This window comes from Hippopotamus amphibius, chromosome 9, assembly GCF_030028045.1.
Source record: "Hippopotamus amphibius kiboko isolate mHipAmp2 chromosome 9, mHipAmp2.hap2, whole genome shotgun sequence".
Taxonomy (NCBI): domain Eukaryota; kingdom Metazoa; phylum Chordata; class Mammalia; order Artiodactyla; family Hippopotamidae; genus Hippopotamus; species Hippopotamus amphibius.
This window is the reverse complement of record NC_080194.1, coordinates 24,095,363-24,112,546: the sequence shown is the minus strand read 5'-3', so window position 1 is coordinate 24,112,546 and position 17,184 is coordinate 24,095,363. Positions and strand designations below refer to the sequence as shown.

Genomic DNA, 17,184 nt, shown 5'->3' with positions numbered 1-17,184 from the left:
GGAACCCTTATATAATGTATGAGGGTGAGTCAAAAATTATCCGCACTCCAGTTGTATTAAAAGTTCTATAAATTCTACCACAAGAGTGCAAATAATTTTTAACTCACTCTCATAAAATAGTGCAGCTGCTACAGAATAGCTTGGTGGCTCCTCCAAAGGCTAAATAGTCTGGTGGTTCCTCAAAAAGACTCCAAAAAAAGCTTGTCATAAGATCTAGCAGTTCCACGTCTAGGTACATACCCAAAGGAATTGAAAGCAGAGCTTTGAATAGATAAGTGCATGCCAATGTTTATTTTAGTATTTTTCACAATACCAAAAGTCAAACAACTCAAGCGTCCATCAACCGATGAATGGATAAACAAAATATGGTATATTCATGCAATGGAATATTATTCAGCTATAACAAGTAACATAGTCCTGATACATCCTACAGCATGGACGAGCCTTGAAAACATTATGCCAAGTATAAGCCAGACACAAAAGAACAACTGTTATTCTCCTTATATGCAGTATCTAGGATAGCCAGATCCTGGAGAAAGGAGAGGTTAACAGGGGCTGAGGTGTGGGAGTCTCTGTTTGGAGTGATGAAAAGCTTTGGAAAAAGATAGTGGTGGTGGTTGCACATCACGGTGAATGTAATTAATGCCACTGAATTGTACATCTAAAAATGGTAAAAATGGTTATATGAAGTTAAAAAAGTTATTAATATAATATATCCCCAACCATGAAGTATGTACTTTAAATGAATAAGTTGTAGGTGAATTATATCTCAATAAAGCCATTAGAAAAGTACAGTGCAAGAAAATGAAAGTCCAGATCTGCATACTGAGCGTACCCATCATGAATTTCAGAAAATTGACCTGTAAAGTCAACTCTGAGATGTCCCAGTAAGGCTATTAAATTTTAAATAAAAATATTCTTATGACTTCAAGGCAAAAAGACCATATCATTTACAAAGGAAAGAAATTCGGGTTGACATCAGACATTTTGACAGAAACATACACAGCAGGACAAAAGTAGCATTTTCAATTAAACTTGAGAAAGATAGTATGAGAAAAGCTTTCCAGTTGTGAAACAGAGCAGGACTGTATGGTCCATGCCCCCATGTCCTCAGCCTTTTGTCTGTGGAAAAACTTTAGCCAATGGATAAGTTTAATCAGACAAGTGAGAAAATGTAGGAACAAAGGAAAACAATCAAAGGGGACCAAATAATAATAGTTTCGTCATTAAGCATAGTCAAGGACCTTTAGTTTCTTCTCAAGGGCTATAGATAATATTCTGAGCCATGTCCAGTGAGCTGTCTTATAGATACTGAAACCCGCACCAGGTGGAAGAAGTTAAATGCACGATGACCAGACTGTAGCCATGACTTAAGCTGCCACAATTCCGAGAATTGGCCTCAAGGAAATGGGAACCAACCGACCCTGGAACTGAAGATTAACTGTACTTCAAACGATCAAGATGGTTCTGGTCAGACCATTGCATGACCAATTTCCAGATGACTGTCAGAGCTGCCTGTACAACTTCTGCATGCAGCCCCCTCCCTCAGCCTTTAGAAGTTCTTGCCCACTGGTGGTAGGGGGTAGGGGAGTTGGCCTTTGGACAGGCATCCGCCCTCCCCACCCCGGTTGCCAGCATCCAAAATAAAGCAAACTTTCCATTAGTCTTGCCTCTCTATTGGCTTTCAAGTGGTGAGCAGCCAGACCCTACTTTTGGTTACAGTTTGACAACAGAGCTGGGTCTTGGTGTGTGTTACAGCCAGATAAGTGCTAGGAAGGTGTCTTGAACCAGGGGACTAATATGTACAAATGCTGGAAGCAAGAGAGTGTATGAAACTTCTAGGACTTGCAGATAGTTCAGTGTGGCTGGAGTCTCTGAAGTGGAGAGGCTCCTCAGGCCTTAGATTTCATCAAGCAATTCATTTATTCATTCCTTAACTTAATTGATGTTTCTTGAGTATTGTATTAAGTGTCCAGTAATGCCCAGGCAGTTATGTGTTGCTGAGAGAGTTTTTATGAGAGCTATACGAAAAGATGAGGGAAAGATTAAAGGGACTAGGGGAATGTGCATACCAGTTTTTATTTGTATGTGGAAAAGTAGCCTGGGGTTTACTATAGCCATTCTTTCGTTATTCTAAATATCCTCTTTCAATTGAAAGTTTGCATTTCAACTTTTCCATCCACCTGGTAGTATTGGAAAAGTACATTGACAGTTAATCCATTTAAGAGGCAGAGGGAGCCAAACCAGTTCACCTGTTGGATAATGATTACACAAGCATAGAGAGATGGTTGCATCTAGGAACTGATCAGACTGGCACAAATGCAGAAATACATGAAATGAAAACCATTGTTATTAAACATATGCTTAGCGCCTGGCACTGGTCTAGGTACTGGGGATGCCACGGCAAATAAGAACTGCTTTCAAGTTGCCCACAAATTTATAAATTGCTGATTACAACGAGGTAGGCACCAAGGTGTGGTGAGAAGATGAGAAATTTTATCTTCATATATGCTACTGAGTGGGCATCCCAAGACTTACTGTAGTTCTTCATTTGAGTGTTAGAATTGTTTGAATTAAGTGTATTTTCCTGTACATTTTCACATTAATTAAGTCCTTATGTTGCATGTGACAGAAATCAACTTGAATAACTTGATCAAAAAAGGCAAGATTATTAAAAGGTTACCAGATTATCTCATGGACCAAACATAAGGAAAGGGACGTAGCTGGGTCCTTGGGAGGATCTGAAAAACCAACAAGCATTCAATACGTTGCTTAAGCCATTTCACGGCAGTATTGGGCATCAGTTTTTAAAGCAATTACTGTACAGTGTCTCATTGAGCCTTAAAAAGATAAAAGGAGCAGGCATCATTTTCTTTATGTAAAAGGTGAAGAACTACTCCTAGGAAGATAAAGTGATTTGTCCAAGGTCACATCCCAAGTTTAGTGGGTAAGCAGAGTATTTAGAACAGAGTCCTTCTGACTCTTGAATCTTTTCTTTTCCCATTAGCCTTCTTCAAAACCTTCTTTTTCTTACTAAAATGCAAAAATTTCCCCTTATTATTCCCTCACCTTCTTAATTTTTCTTTTATCATTCATTTTGGTTTTGGAATTAAAGGAGTCACCTATGTGTCCTTAATAATAGGCTTATCTGAGACATCTCTTAAAACTGTCTTTATACCCTGTAACCTGAACATGAAGGGGCCACTAGGAAAGGGAATAATTAAAGAGATGAGTAGGAGATCTCAGCTGTCTCAGTGATTTTCTTATTATCATCCATGAAATGCCTTATCAGAAATGGGCCATTATAGTTTAAATGATCAGTGGGAGTTTGAAAAGGATTTGAAACTCATCAGATGCTTTCTGAGCTTGGAGTTGTAGCCTCATTGTTTTCCAGACTCCAATTTTTCCTCCACAATGAACAATAACTTTTTGATTAAACAGCTGGCAGTTACTATTGAATGCCTCACACTTAATAACAAAAGTCTTCCTTCAGAACAGGAAATTTTATCTAAATTGCTTTGCTCTTCTTCGGTGATTGTGAACTTCTAAAGTCTGACAAGACTGATAGCATGAAAAAATAAAAATTTCTTTCAAGAAAGTGATGATTACTTTTTAAAAGAAAGAGCCCCAAACTAAATGAATAATTCAGCAAACTTGCTACAAAGCAGAAGTCAAGGCACACAAGCTGTCCTCTCAGTAAACATTAAAAAACAATCAAGTTTGTATTGACACATTTATATTGGGCAGGCTATAGACAGCAGTTAAGAGAGAGAGAGGCCTGAAAGTACTACTTAGTAGTCAAGGGCCTTCCTCACTAGTTTTGTTCTTAATAGGAGCAGCTACCTTTGTTTAGCTAGTACTGTGTGCCAAGCACTGTGCTAAGTCTTTTCCATATAAATAAATTTAATTAATTGGCTGCATTGGGTCTTCATTGTTGCACACGGGCTTTCTTTAGTTGTGAGCAGGGACTACTCTTCACTGTGGTGCGCGGGCTTCTCATTGCTGTGGCTTCTCTTGTTGTGGAGCACAGGCTCTAGGCGTGCTGGCTGCAGTAGTTGTGTCACATGGACTCAATAGTTGTGGCTCGTGGACTCTAGAGAATAGGCTCAGTAGTTGTGGCACACAGGCTTAGTTGCTCTGCAGCATGTGGGATCTTCCTGGAGCAGGGATGGAACCCATGTCCCCTGCATTGGCAGGTGGATTCTTAACCACTGCACCACCAGGGAAACCCCATATGAATTAAATAGTGCCCCAACTTCAACTCTTCCTGCCCTCTTGCTGGCATTTCCCACTGACTGAAACCAACTAGGACCAAAAAGGAGCGGGAAACTTTTATAGTCTCCTTTGGCACAGAGCAAGGCAGCGAGTCTATCTGGAGGGGGTAAATGGAGATACTCAGCTAACCTTAGCATTTGCCACTATTTAAAACTGAATGACAATTAACAAATAACTATAATATATCTACACTGTCATGAAGGTTCCAGGAGGCCAGGACATAATATTATTCTTGTCAAATAAATTTGCAAGTGGCTGCTATATATCATCTTTCTATCTGTTCCTCTGTCCCCACCCCCCACCTCAAAGGCACAACTATTAATTGGCCATGGTCAGGAGAACCCTTTTACTTTTTTATATGTACCATAAAAAGGTGGGATGCTGAAGGACTTTTTCTTTGTGCCGCTCTCATTTGTTTTTTTAAAATTTAAACAGAAAAACATCTAGAAATGGCCTCATGGAGGAGATTGTTCCCCTATGCCTCTCGCTATGCCTTGGAGATGCCCTAAGCAGAGTCCCAGCTGCTTCTGTCATAGGCTAGCTTGGCTATAGTCGGGTAGCAGGGCAGGAGGAGATCCTAGTTAAACCTGACTTGGCTGCTTGAGGACAGACTTTGCCACATAAAGCCTTTGTCAGAGATTCTTTTTTGCAGTGGTGCCGGGCTGGCACCTGTTAAATCTGATTTTATGAGGGGCCTAGGAATCTGTATTTTTGAAAAGCTTATTAGGCTCCCTTAATGTTTGGCAACAGACCTCATCTCATGGGTGCGTCCCAAGGTCCTGAAAAAGTGAAAAGGTCAGAGAGTACAGATCTCTGCTTGACTCTTAGGGATGCCAATGTTGCAGGTGGTGGTCTGTGGTTATATTAGGACTTCATGGAGGGAGAGAAATATTTACCTTGTCCCTTGTCATAGCTGCTAGTCCCTGAAATATTTCACGTCCCTGAAATATTTCACATGAGTTGCTTGGAAATGGTCAATCTCAGGCCTTTGGGGAGACATCCATTTGCTCTGGGAAGCTTTAAAGTATTACATGAGCATGTCACATACGGTCTCTGCATGACAGATGGCTTTTGGATGTTTGTATATTAATATAACAAGTAGCAGATGGAGGTTGAATCAGAGACCTTCAATGTCCTCTCTGACCCCGACAGTCCTGGTGTCCAATGTGGGCTTTCTATGAACATCAGGACTTTGACTTAGCATTAAATTTAAATCTTCATTTAGATGAATAGTAAAATGGGGTTACACTAAATGGTCACCCACTCATGAGCATCAGCAAATATTTTGGAGGCAGTTAGTCTGGGGTATAATTGAACACTCTGTGCAGCACATTTTCTGAACTCCTGGAAAAAAAATGGGACGAATGACTGTGGATTCATGTGCCATCAGTGGCTACACCAAGGGAGTGATTTAGGAGGCTCTTACTCTGCTCTCTCTTCTATCAGATTGCTGCCCCTAAGCTCCTCTTTTATAGAAATTGTAAAATTGACAGTGGGTACTATTTTCTAACCAATTGAGCCAAGTGGCTTAGGTGAGGCTTCTGGTATTTTTTTTTTTTCCCTGAAAATACTTCAAATTAAAATCTCAATCTGTAAGGGTAAAAGCATTGATCTTATCTAATAACATTAATAATATTTTACTTTAGAAAAGCACTTCAGAATTTGCAGTGTGCTTTTATTGAGATTATCTATTTTATATTCATTGAAAACCTATGTAATAGGTATTGTTATTAAGTTAATGAGTGAAGAAACTGTGAGGGCCTAGAGAGGTTTTGTAACTTGCCCCAAGTCACAAAGCTTAAGTAGTAAAGGTAGGACACAAATGGACATCTAGTCCATTGATTTTTCTGTATCTCACACTGTTTATGTAACCAATTGGCTGAATATTTGACTTTTTAAGAGCAGAATCAATAGAGGATTATAAGGCAATGTGGCATAGCACGAATTTACATCTGGATTTGAATTTAGGCTTTGCCGTTTATTGAATGGTATTAGGCAAGTCATTTAACCTCTGTGAACATTTATCAATTGAGTATAGCAATGCCTGCCTTTTAGGGTTATTTCAGGGATTATAAAGTGTGAAGTTCTGGCATATAGTAGATACTCAGTCAAGGGCTGCTCTTATAGCTTTCGAGGCTGTGTCTCTCTGTCTGAGTTTGTGGATTACTGTCCTTGCCACGTGGTCTTCTGTCATCTACTAGGACATCCCTCAGAGACTGCAGTTCATTGCCTCCCAAGGCTGTTCCTTCCCTCTGTGTTTTCTGACTGCTAGAAAATTCTTATCTTGAGCTGAAAATACCTCCTTGGAGCTTACACTTGTTGGTATACATTTTGCCTCTTTTTGCTACATAGACCAAGTCCAATCCCTCTTCCACGTGACAGTCCTCCAGATATTTGAAGACTTTATTTTGCCATCCCTTAATCTTTAGTTCTTTAGACTGAACATCCTCTGCTCCTTCAACCATTCATCACTTGATTTGACTCACGAGGCCCTCACATTCTTGCTTGGTTCTTTCTAAAGTGTGTCTATCATCTGAGCAGTTTCTACAACTCAATGTGATTATCTCTAGGCAGATGGATTCAGGTTAGAATGAGATAATTGTCTTCTTCTGGTATGGTTTAAGATGATAACATCCTTTTTGATAGCCTTATCTTAGCTTACTGTTGATTACAACAGCTATGTACTTTTTCTCAATATGTATTTCTGTTAAAGCTTAGATCTCACATTCTGTCTTTGAGAAGCACAGTTGCTAAGCATGGGAGCTTTCATTTTTTGATGTGAAATTTCATCTCATTTGATTTGGCCCTGATTTCTGCCTATTAATGTCTCTTTTAACCCTGGTAGTAGTATTTGAAATCTAATATGATTGAAACAATCATACCAACTCTGTATTTTCCCGCAGATTCAATAAGCACACTGCTATTACACTCTTGAATCATAGGTAACAGTGCTAAATATGACAGAGCTGGTTTTCTGACCTGATTCACAATCAGCATAGTCTTGGGATAGGCAGAGCATTAAGGATTAGTAAGAAATAGTAGGAGAGAGATATTTGGGACATAAAGTGTGGTTAAGAATGGAAAGTAGCCTTAACATGCAGATCCAGATGAGGAGAGAGAAAAGAGTAAAATTTAATTGCCAGACAAGAAAAAGTCTGCATCTGGCAAGTGTTTTCTAAGTGGATGAAGCAGTCACATGAGGACTTTATCTTCCTGGGAAGAGCTTTCTTTTTTTGGAGGGTATTCACACCCCTCTCTGGCAGAGTCTCTTTGCTAATCTCATTTGAACACTGTTGCCTTCTCATTGCTGCAACAAAGTCATCTCCATCCAAATTTCAACTCTGCCTTCTCCTTTTAGTTCCATTTGTATTTACTCTGCAGACAGCAGCTGAGAAACTGTTTAGAAACCTGCCGAGCCCTGCTACCGTCCTCCCTCCTGAGCTCTGCATGGATTTGGTTTAGAAGTCAGTTCTTACACATTGGGGCCATACTGTATTCATCCCTAGAATCCGTCTGTCCAATTACAGTCTGTTTCCTCCTGTACCATGCCAGAGATGCTGTTTTCATCTTGTCATTGGCCGAGTGTCACTGGTTTTGTTAAAAAGATTGGCAGGAGGAGACCGCAGAGCTCCCGTTTGGGGCCTTCCTTTCATGTCCCTCTGGTACAAGCCCCGTGTGATCCATGTTAGCAAATAATTAGCAACAGCCAACCAACTTGACGTGGAAATTCAACAAGTAGCTCGTCAGTGTGCACTGTTGGCATATACTCTTGCCACAGGATGTAAGCTTTGAGGAACTATTTTGTAGATTGCCATGACCTGCAGAATGGACGCTGAACAGTCATCAGGGCCAAGAACAATGTCAATGACACCATGGGTGTCTTTCGTTTTTCCAGTGGTGATTAAGAACTTTGTTGTTCTCACATTTCCCTAGTGAGGCTGAAGGGGGAAGATGGCATGATGCCTCCTTTAGCCTAAGGCCTAAAGAGGGACTTGTCTCCTGTGCAAGCTTCCCCAGCACCACATTAGTGAGGAGAGATAGGATGGGAGTTGTCTTGTGTTCTGTAATAGGGAACTTTCTCTAAGGAACACCTTGGTATTTGCTGGTGCCTGCTAAAAGGCAGTAAGGATAAGGCTCTCTATTTAGCAAAGGAAGGTCATTGTAACTTTCCTCTTCAGGGAGAATGTGAACACTTTTCTTCAGTTCTAGGCAAAGCCCCAGATAAACCTCTCCATTTAGCATCTCATTTGGGCTTCATATTGTCTTATTGAACAGCGGCATAATACATGTCGATTCACAAGGTTTACATTGGAAATTCATTCTTCTGTGTAATTGGGAAAGGTACCGTGGAGTCCCTTCAGAGGCCTTTCTTCATCCAGGTAAATAAAAATCCAATATTCCTCCATAAGTAGTGTTGTTGAACCACTGCATTGCTTTGTGTTCCGCTCTGAGGGCTTTATCGGTTAACAGAAAACCGAGTTCTTCATAGAATATTGACTGGTCTTTGCCCTCCCTAGCTAGCATCCCATCTGCTTCATTCTTAGCCAAAGTCATGAATACAGAGAAGTTGTACCTTGCGAAGGAAATTCCTAATGTGGGCCCTTGATTCAGTGACTGACTTTCACAAGGAGCGTGACAGTTACTCTTTGCATTGTTCATTCCTCTCAAGAAGTTTTTAGGTTTGACGGGATGTTAATTTTGCATGCTATTGTATTAGAAATGAGTTACTTACACTTTAAAATACTGACAGATGCTAATGGCATGCAAAATTCCCATAATTCTCCTGGTACATCTTTATAGGCAGCATCTCATTTGAGTTCAAGGCCTGGAAACACGACTAAGTGGGAAGTGGGCTTTTTTTGGCCAAAAGAAAGGGTAGATTTTAGATGGTTGTGGAGTAAATTTATTATTTGTGTCAGATAGCTTATGGGAATGTGATAAATTTGGGCTGATTATAATGCAATCAACTTAAGCAGTAAATCGTGCAGTTATCAAAAGGACTATGCTTGATCTAATTAATTTTCAAGTTGCTGACTAATTCTCTTGATGATTTCTTTCTGAAATACATATATCTGACTTTCCTGTTAGTGAGTTGTCTGCCTGACAGATTCAAGCTTGCTATCCCTCTCTCTTTTTTGGATGGAAAACAGCGAGAGGGGTTCATCTTGTTCTTTTTTGGGGGGGTGGGGGGACCTTCTTGTGTAAATCTCATGAGCTGGGGATGATGGAGGAAAACACTTGAAAAAGGCTATCACATTTCACTCATTTTCATCAACTGCATTTTCCTCAGGATTATCTGCATAAAGTCTCAAGTTCAACCGCCTGATTTCCTAGTTTGTGTTATTCAGTTTTGGGACTTGCTCATCATAAAGTCTTTGCCATAGTATTTTAGGGCTTGCGCAACTGTCTATCTGTTGCCCTCTTATTCTGAAGATACTGTCTTCATTCATTCATTCATTCATTCCTTCATTTGTTCAATATATGGAGTGGGCTCCTAGTTTGACTAGACTCTCTTCCAGATGCTAGAGATACTGACATGAAAAAGATAGACAAGATCCTTGCTTTCAAGGTGCTTACTTCTGGTAGGAGGAGTTAGTCAATCAGCAAAGAGCCAAGATAACTGTAGAGAGTCATGTACTTTGATAAGGGTAAAACAAGCCAAGTGATGAGTGGTTAGGTGCTACTTTATATAGGATGATCAGGGAAAGTCTTAGTGCAGGAGACAACTGAGCAGGTGCAGGGATGTCACGGTGAGGGTTTTATTTCCTCCATACTCAGCAGATGATCTGTGGTTGTTACAGTCAGGAAGCGCAGACACAGCTTGAGGATGAAAGGGCTGGACCCAGGGGTACCAGGAAAGAGCAATTTCTTCTTCCTTGGCAGTGAGGTCTGTGAAAGCATGTTCAGCCAGGACCAGAAGTTTAGACTTCAGTCGTTAGTGGGAGGGTATAGGGTCATATGCTGATGTGCTAGAGAGTATGTCCAAATGAATCATCCAAGTGATCGGGGTCTCAAAGATCAGTAAAGAACCAAAATATAGGGCAGTCAGAATATGTAAAACAGAATGTATATAAAAAGGCTAAATAAGGACAGTCTGAAATAAGAACTTAGCAGGCTTTGGCTTACTGCTGACATTTTTCATTTTTCCAGAAACCTTTTATGTGGATTGGCTAAATCCAGTTAAGGTCCCAAATGGAATAGGAAAGTGCCTAGTACTGGATTAGGCAAAAGTGTTAGGAGTAGTGTCTTGTCATATTTTACTTATATAAAAGCTATATATTTTGTTGTTCTTGGTTTGGTGATTGTATGTTCAAACATACAGTCTAAATATTACAAAATATTTCTTCTACCTCTTCCTTTTTTCTGAGCCCTTCTCCTGTCTTATGTGAGTTTACAATGAACTTTCAACAGAAGTCAAATTTTTATAAATGTCAAAGAATTATATATTTTGGAGGGATGTAAAGATATTAAGATGTTTGCTTAATTTACATAGAAACGTTTGTGATTTATGTCTTGAAAGAATTGAAAGAAGCTAATGAGTGACATTTTAAAACTAACACGGTAAAAATACTGGGATTTTGGTGTGTCATAGGAAAGATACTTTATCCTAAAATTTTGTTTTTAATCCAAAGTTTAGTATCTAAAGAGCAGTTGTCCGTGGGCACTCTAATCAGGTTAAACAGCAATAGAAGTTAATGCTGTTAATTCCTTTGTTTTTTTCCTGTGGCATAGTCACTGTTCCAGCTTTTAAATTTGTAGAAGGTGAAAAGGAATTTAGGATTTAAAATTTTTCAGTGTGGGAATTTATGACAAAATAGACACTAAGTTCTTGCATTGTAACGTTGAAATCACACACTCTTAAATAGACTCCATGTGACAGTGATGTCATTCCTTTAAACTGTGTCCCAAAGCACAAACCAGGCCCCTATGATACTGATAATCCCATCTCAAAGGATACATCTGATGAGAGGTGCAGTCAGTGGGCTGGCATGTGTCATGTGACTGTGTAGCTCTGCTTCCTTAGACACCTGTAAATTTTACAGGCTGGCGGCACCTGCCATCTATCAGTTGCATTAAAAGTATTTCATTTCAGCCTCACTGCAGCTCCTACAGTCAGCAGTAATATCCCTGTTTTCTATTTTTTAATTTAATTTCATTGAGGTTTAGTTGTTTTACAATGTTGTGTTAGTTTCTGCTGTATAGCAAAGCGAATAGCCATGTGTGTACATTTATCCCCTCTTTTTTGGATTTCCTTCCCATTTAGGTCACAGAGCACTAAGTAGAGTTTCCTGTGCTATACAGCAGGTTCTCATTAGTTAGCTATTTTATACGTAGTAGTGTATATTTGTCTATCCCAATCTCCCAATTCATCCCACCCTCCTTCTCCCCCCTTGGTGTCCATACATTTGTCCTCTACATCTGCGTCTCTGTTTCTGCCTTGCAAACAGATTCATCTGTACCGTTTTTCTAGTTTCTGCATACATGCGTTAATATACGATATTTGTTTTTCTCTTTGTGAGTCACTTCACTCTGTATGACAGTCTCTAGGTCCACCCACATCTCTGCGAATGACCCAATTTTTGTTCCTTTTTATGGCTGAGTAATATTCCATTGTATATATGTACCACCTCTTCTTTATCCATTCATTTGTTGGTGGGCATTTAGGTTGCTTCCATGTCCCAGCTATTATAAATAGTGCTGCAGTGAACATTGGGGTACATGTGTCTTTTTTATCCCCGTTTTTTAAATGAGAAAGCTGAGGTAGAAAGAAATGAAATAACTTAAGATCATATAGCTAGTAGAAAGCACAACTGGAATGTGAACCCAAATCTATTTTATCCCAAACTCATGTGTCTCTACAATACCACATGATCTCGATATCTCTCGGCTTTGTGGGCATAAAAATGTAATAATTACCTTTCTATTTTTCACTGGCTTATATTTGTTAGGGTCCATGAAACTAGCCACAGATAACCGAAAATCCTCTCTATCTCGGTTGGGTTGCCATCCAGTTGGGTGTGTCTGACTGGCAGGTGGCCTCCCATGTCATTGTTTAGGAATCCAGGCCCTGCCATCTTGTGGCCCTGCCCACCCCTCAGCCCTCAGAGCCTTCTCTTGTCAGCTGAAAGAGAGAAAGTGAAAGAGAGTGTGAAAGATGCCTGAGGGAGGTGTTTTGGGGGAGGTCATGCCTAGCAGTGGTGCAAATCCTGTCCATTCACCTTCCATGGCCACATCCAGGCGTGAGGGAGGCTGGGAAAGTAGTGTAGCCACGTAGCAGTGTAGCAGGAGGGAGAGAAAATGGGTTCTGGGAGAGCTAACAGGTCCTGACCATGTGCTTTGGCACATGAACTTGTTTCCCCTTTCCCTTCCTGATGAGTAAGTCATGTTAGGAATTTTAATTTATTTGAGGGAGTAGCACAGATTTGGGGGTCTGGGTTCAAATCCCAGCTTTGCCATTTACCAGCTGCCTAACCACAGACAAGTTACTTAACCTTGCCGAGCCAAGTATACCTGCCTGATGGTGGTGGTGTGAGGATTAAGTGAATCAGTATCTGGAGAGCCCTCAGTGCAGATGCTTGGCACACCCTCGGTACTGTGTATGTGCTGGCTGTTCTGTCTGTGTGTCGGCTCCACGTTATTCTTCATTTGCAACTCAGCTGCAGCGCCCCCTTCTTTGGAACGTCTTCTCCATATTGTCTTCTCTGCTTCCACAGATCATTACACTTACTGCGCTAAATTGTAAGGTAGGTATGGGTGTGTTGTCTGTCTGGCTCAGACATTTGACCTGAGGGCAGGAACTTGGCCTTGTTAATTTTGCTTGTGTGTCCCCATAGGCAGCAGGGTGTCACACACGTTGTAGACAGTCAGATATTTGCTGATGGGAAGGAAACCTCATTAACCAGAATACTAGAATATCAGAATATAGAATTCGATTTCCTGACCACACTGGAAACCGAGGAGTTCATGTATTAGGCTTTGGCTTTGCATTTCAGTTGACGTGGGCAGTACTAGATTTAAGTGACAGAGCACTGTGCCCTCCTGGCTTATTTGCATGAGCCAGTCCACCTCAGGGACCAGCAACCCTTTAGCCAAGACTCTGATTGTATTTGTCTGGTATGTAGGTGGCATAACTCCTCCTGTACAAGGGTGAGGATAGGGATGTGATAATCCTGTTTCTTAGTATATGAGATATTATCAGCATTAATCTGCGCAATCCTTCCTTCCCCCTCCTCCCTCCCTTCCTCCTTCCATCCCTCCCTCCCTCCCTCCCTCCCCCCCCACCTTCTCCTCTCCCCATCTCCCTCCCTTCCTTCTGTTCACTCCCCTCCCCCCAGCCATTCCCATTCCTTTAGGAAAACACTATCCTTATGTGACTCTTAAAGTTTGTGTATATCCTTGGCTAATAGATAAAATAGTTTTGCATGTGTGTATTTTTTATTTACATAATTATATAACTTTTTAGTTTTTTCACTCTGTTTTTAAAACTTTTTAGCTTTAAATAATTTTAATCCTACAGAAAAATTTTGAGAATGGTATATAAACAATCATAAACTCCTTGCTCAGAATCTGCGTGTGCGCGCTCTCGCTCTCTCTCAAAGTAATAATGTGTGTTTACATATGTACGGACTTGTATATATACACATTGTTATTTTGAACTCTTTGAGAGTAAATTGCAAACCTTATGACCCTTTACCCCTAAATAATGCAGTATGTATTTCCTAAGAACAAGACAATTAAGTATATACCACCTAATTCTCAAAATCAGGAAATTGAACACCAGTACAATATTATTTTGTAATCTACGGTTCCTGTTCAAATGTCACCAATTTTCTACTAGTGTCCTTTATGGGATTTTCTTTTTCCTGCCCCCAGACCCAGTCCTGTCTCACGGTTAGTTTTTCCGGAATCTGCCACTGCTCCTCAGCCTTTCTTTACTTTTCATGACGTTAACATTTGAAAGAGCATAGGCAGTTATTTTGCACAAGATCTCACAAATTGGGTTTGTCTGATATTTCCTCATGATTAGATTTCCGCTGTGTGGATTTTTATGTCTATGTAATACTCTGTTTTTGAGCTCTCTCCATTTTGCTAGGCTGTATCCAGTCTGTGGATTGTGTCTGCTGCGTGGAGCTCTCTGGTCCAAATGCATCCACAGGGCTGCCAAGAAGACAGCAGCGCAGACTTTCCTTGGCATCAGGAGCAGATGCTGATGGGGACTGTAGGACACTGGAAGTCAGCATGCTCCTTTGACACATGCGCCGTGGGTTGCAGCCCTGCTCTGTGATAGTGGCCTCAAATGTTTGCTTCTTCAACTGTTTCAAAGGCCCAGGGAGCTATTAGGCTTGTGGAAGAGAAAGCAGGATAGGGAGTTAATCTTTCTGATCCTTCCCTCCTTCCCCCCTTCCTTGCCTGCCTCTCTGCCTGCACTTAGTAAAATTAGATATAGGCCTCTTTTGCTCATTGGAGTTTACTTTCTAAGCATATTGAAAACCAAAAAGAAAGCATTTGAATGGAAAGCTCTTCTCACTCTGACAGATGCAAATGTTTTAAAATGAAGATTAAGATAGTTTGACAACATTTTCAATTTTTTTAGTGAAACAACCTCATAGAAAATTACGCTTCTGCCTCTTCACCTAAATACAGCGATTTTCGGTTCTCTCTGGCCTCCTGAAATCCACCAACATTGAACATAGTTTTTGCATCGCTATCTCCATAGTGCATAAATAATTTTGCATTCCGCTTTCCTCCGGTGACAATTATTTTGTATATGCTGTCCCATATTTCATAACCTGCATATTTATTACTCTTAATGGCCGTAGTAAATTCTATCGAGCGGATCTACTGTAACATATGTTTCTCTTTTGTTGTAAATTTGGCTTGTTTCTAGTTTTTCACTAATATTAGAAAAAAACTTTTTTTAAGGAAGTATATAGCATCTTTTTGTATTAAAGCAGTTTTGACAAATTGTTTCATCTAAAATGGTTCCTTCTAACATACAAAGAGAAAGGTTGCATTCTTGTGGAGAAAACACAGGCTGTCTTTTTTAGGGAAACTCATTTTTCCTTGCTTATGTTTCAAGCCTCCATTTATAATGGAAAAATAATTCATAGAGAAGTACTTGATGTATTTAGAGCTTTGTCAGTTGAATACCTTGCATGTATTGTTAGGAAACAGCATGTTTCCAGTGGGGAATAGGAGAGTAATGGACGACGTGGCTAAGATATAAGGCTGCAGCATGATAGCTCCCAGCTGCAACAGCCTTGCAATCATTCACTGGCCTTGACGCAACCGGACAATCCTTCCGTTCTTCCGCACTTTCCTACGGAGAGCCGCTGGAGGAATCTGTCACCCTCTGGCAGGAGGCAGTCAGCTCCGTCCCAGCTGGGAGGATTGATGAGTTGTTAGACCTCTGGACCTACCTGGGGGATGACTCTTCCCGTGGCTGCTCTGAGTAAGGACAGAGGAATGAATGGAATGGACAGGGCCATCATGAAGAATAGAAATTCACAAACGGTCCCTATATCTCACCCCACTCAGAATCTTCTGAGCATCTAAGGAGATAAGTTTAATTCTTAGGCAAGCTCTTCCTTTCCCTTCTCAGTACTCAAGTGCTGGAAGGTACTTGCCAGGGGCGAGGTGGAGGCCTGTGATCCGCTGGTGGTTACAGGGACTGTTTCTAAATTTCAAGATTTGTAACTGACTAACGTGGGGCTTGGGAGGGCAGAGCAACTGAGACAATTCAGTCGTTCAGTAGGCTTTATTGGTGCCTTCAAAGATCCTGGGACTGTTGCCTTCTCTGTGTTACTTATATGTCTTTATCATATGAAGGTTTTCTTCACGTACAGAATTGTATCTTTCTTTTACTCTATGAGGGTAGGACTTTGTATGTCTCATTTATTGCTCTATCTCCTGTTGCCTCGTATGGAGCTTGGAGCATAAAGAAATGCTCAATAAATATTTGTTCACTGGGTGATGATTTCAGTTACTTGATTTTGTAGACTAGGCACATTATCACGGGGGCAGCTGCTACTCAGTTGTTTAGAGGCGGATAGGAGGTTGCTGTAGAAATGAGTAGCAGCTGAATAAAGCAGCCAAGGCGTAGTAGAGCACCAAGGAGAATGCGAGGGCTTTGCAGCCAAACAGGTGGAGATTCTCATCCCAACTTTACTGTTCCCTGGCTGGCTTCGTTGACCCGTTTACAGTCTCTGAACCTCAGCTTTCCTACTTGCGACTGGATGAAACCACTTTACTCGCAGAGTTCGTATAAAGTTCAGAGTAGACACTAAAAAATGTTACCCTCTTCCTTCTTCCCCTGCCAGAGTGGCAAAGATGGAAAGCCAGGAGGGCCCCAGATAGTGTGTCTAAGTGTTGTCAGGATTTATTTGTTACCTGTCATCTAAAATGTGCCGCATATTGACTCCATCTCTCTATACCAGCAGCTAATGCCAGGAGCACTTCAAACTATATGTACGTACTTTTTGATTCTGCTTTGAGCCTCTTTATAAGTAACTGTGTTCTTTGCCCCTACAGGATTTATGAACGTGTGATAGACCCTCCTGAGACCAACCTCCCTCCAGGAAGCAATTTATGGCTTGGTCAGCGCAACCAAAAGCATGGTTTATTTAAAGTAAGCACTGCTTTCTACTTTTGCCACATGCTTTTCTGTGTGCTTGATGTGAATTTAATCATTTAATTGTCACAACAATTCTATAATGTAGGTGTTTTGAGACTAGAAAGAGTTCAGTGACTTGCCCAAGGTCATACACTTCACTCTACTGCCAGGTGTAGATAATCCAGAATGTAAATAATCCTCAAAATGTTTCTTATTGCCCTACTTCTGGGAGGTTTAAGGTAATCTTCAAATTGGTTTGCATTCTCAGAATCTCTGTTAATTCATTTTGGGGTGGA

At 40.7% G+C, this 17,184-nt stretch overlaps 1 protein-coding gene across 3 annotated transcripts in view; it reads left to right on the top strand.

Annotated features, from left to right (window-relative positions):
* The window catches only part of NELL1 (neural EGFL like 1), an 886,038-nt gene that overhangs the window by 157,711 nt on the left and 711,143 nt on the right, over positions 1 to 17,184 (top strand). For all 3 annotated transcript variants that reach the window (XM_057749117.1, XM_057749116.1, XM_057749114.1), the window contains one exon: positions 16,807 to 16,903. In XM_057749117.1, the coding sequence (XP_057605100.1) occupies positions 16,807 to 16,903 (97 nt within the window). The remainder of the gene's footprint in view (positions 1 to 16,806; positions 16,904 to 17,184) is intronic.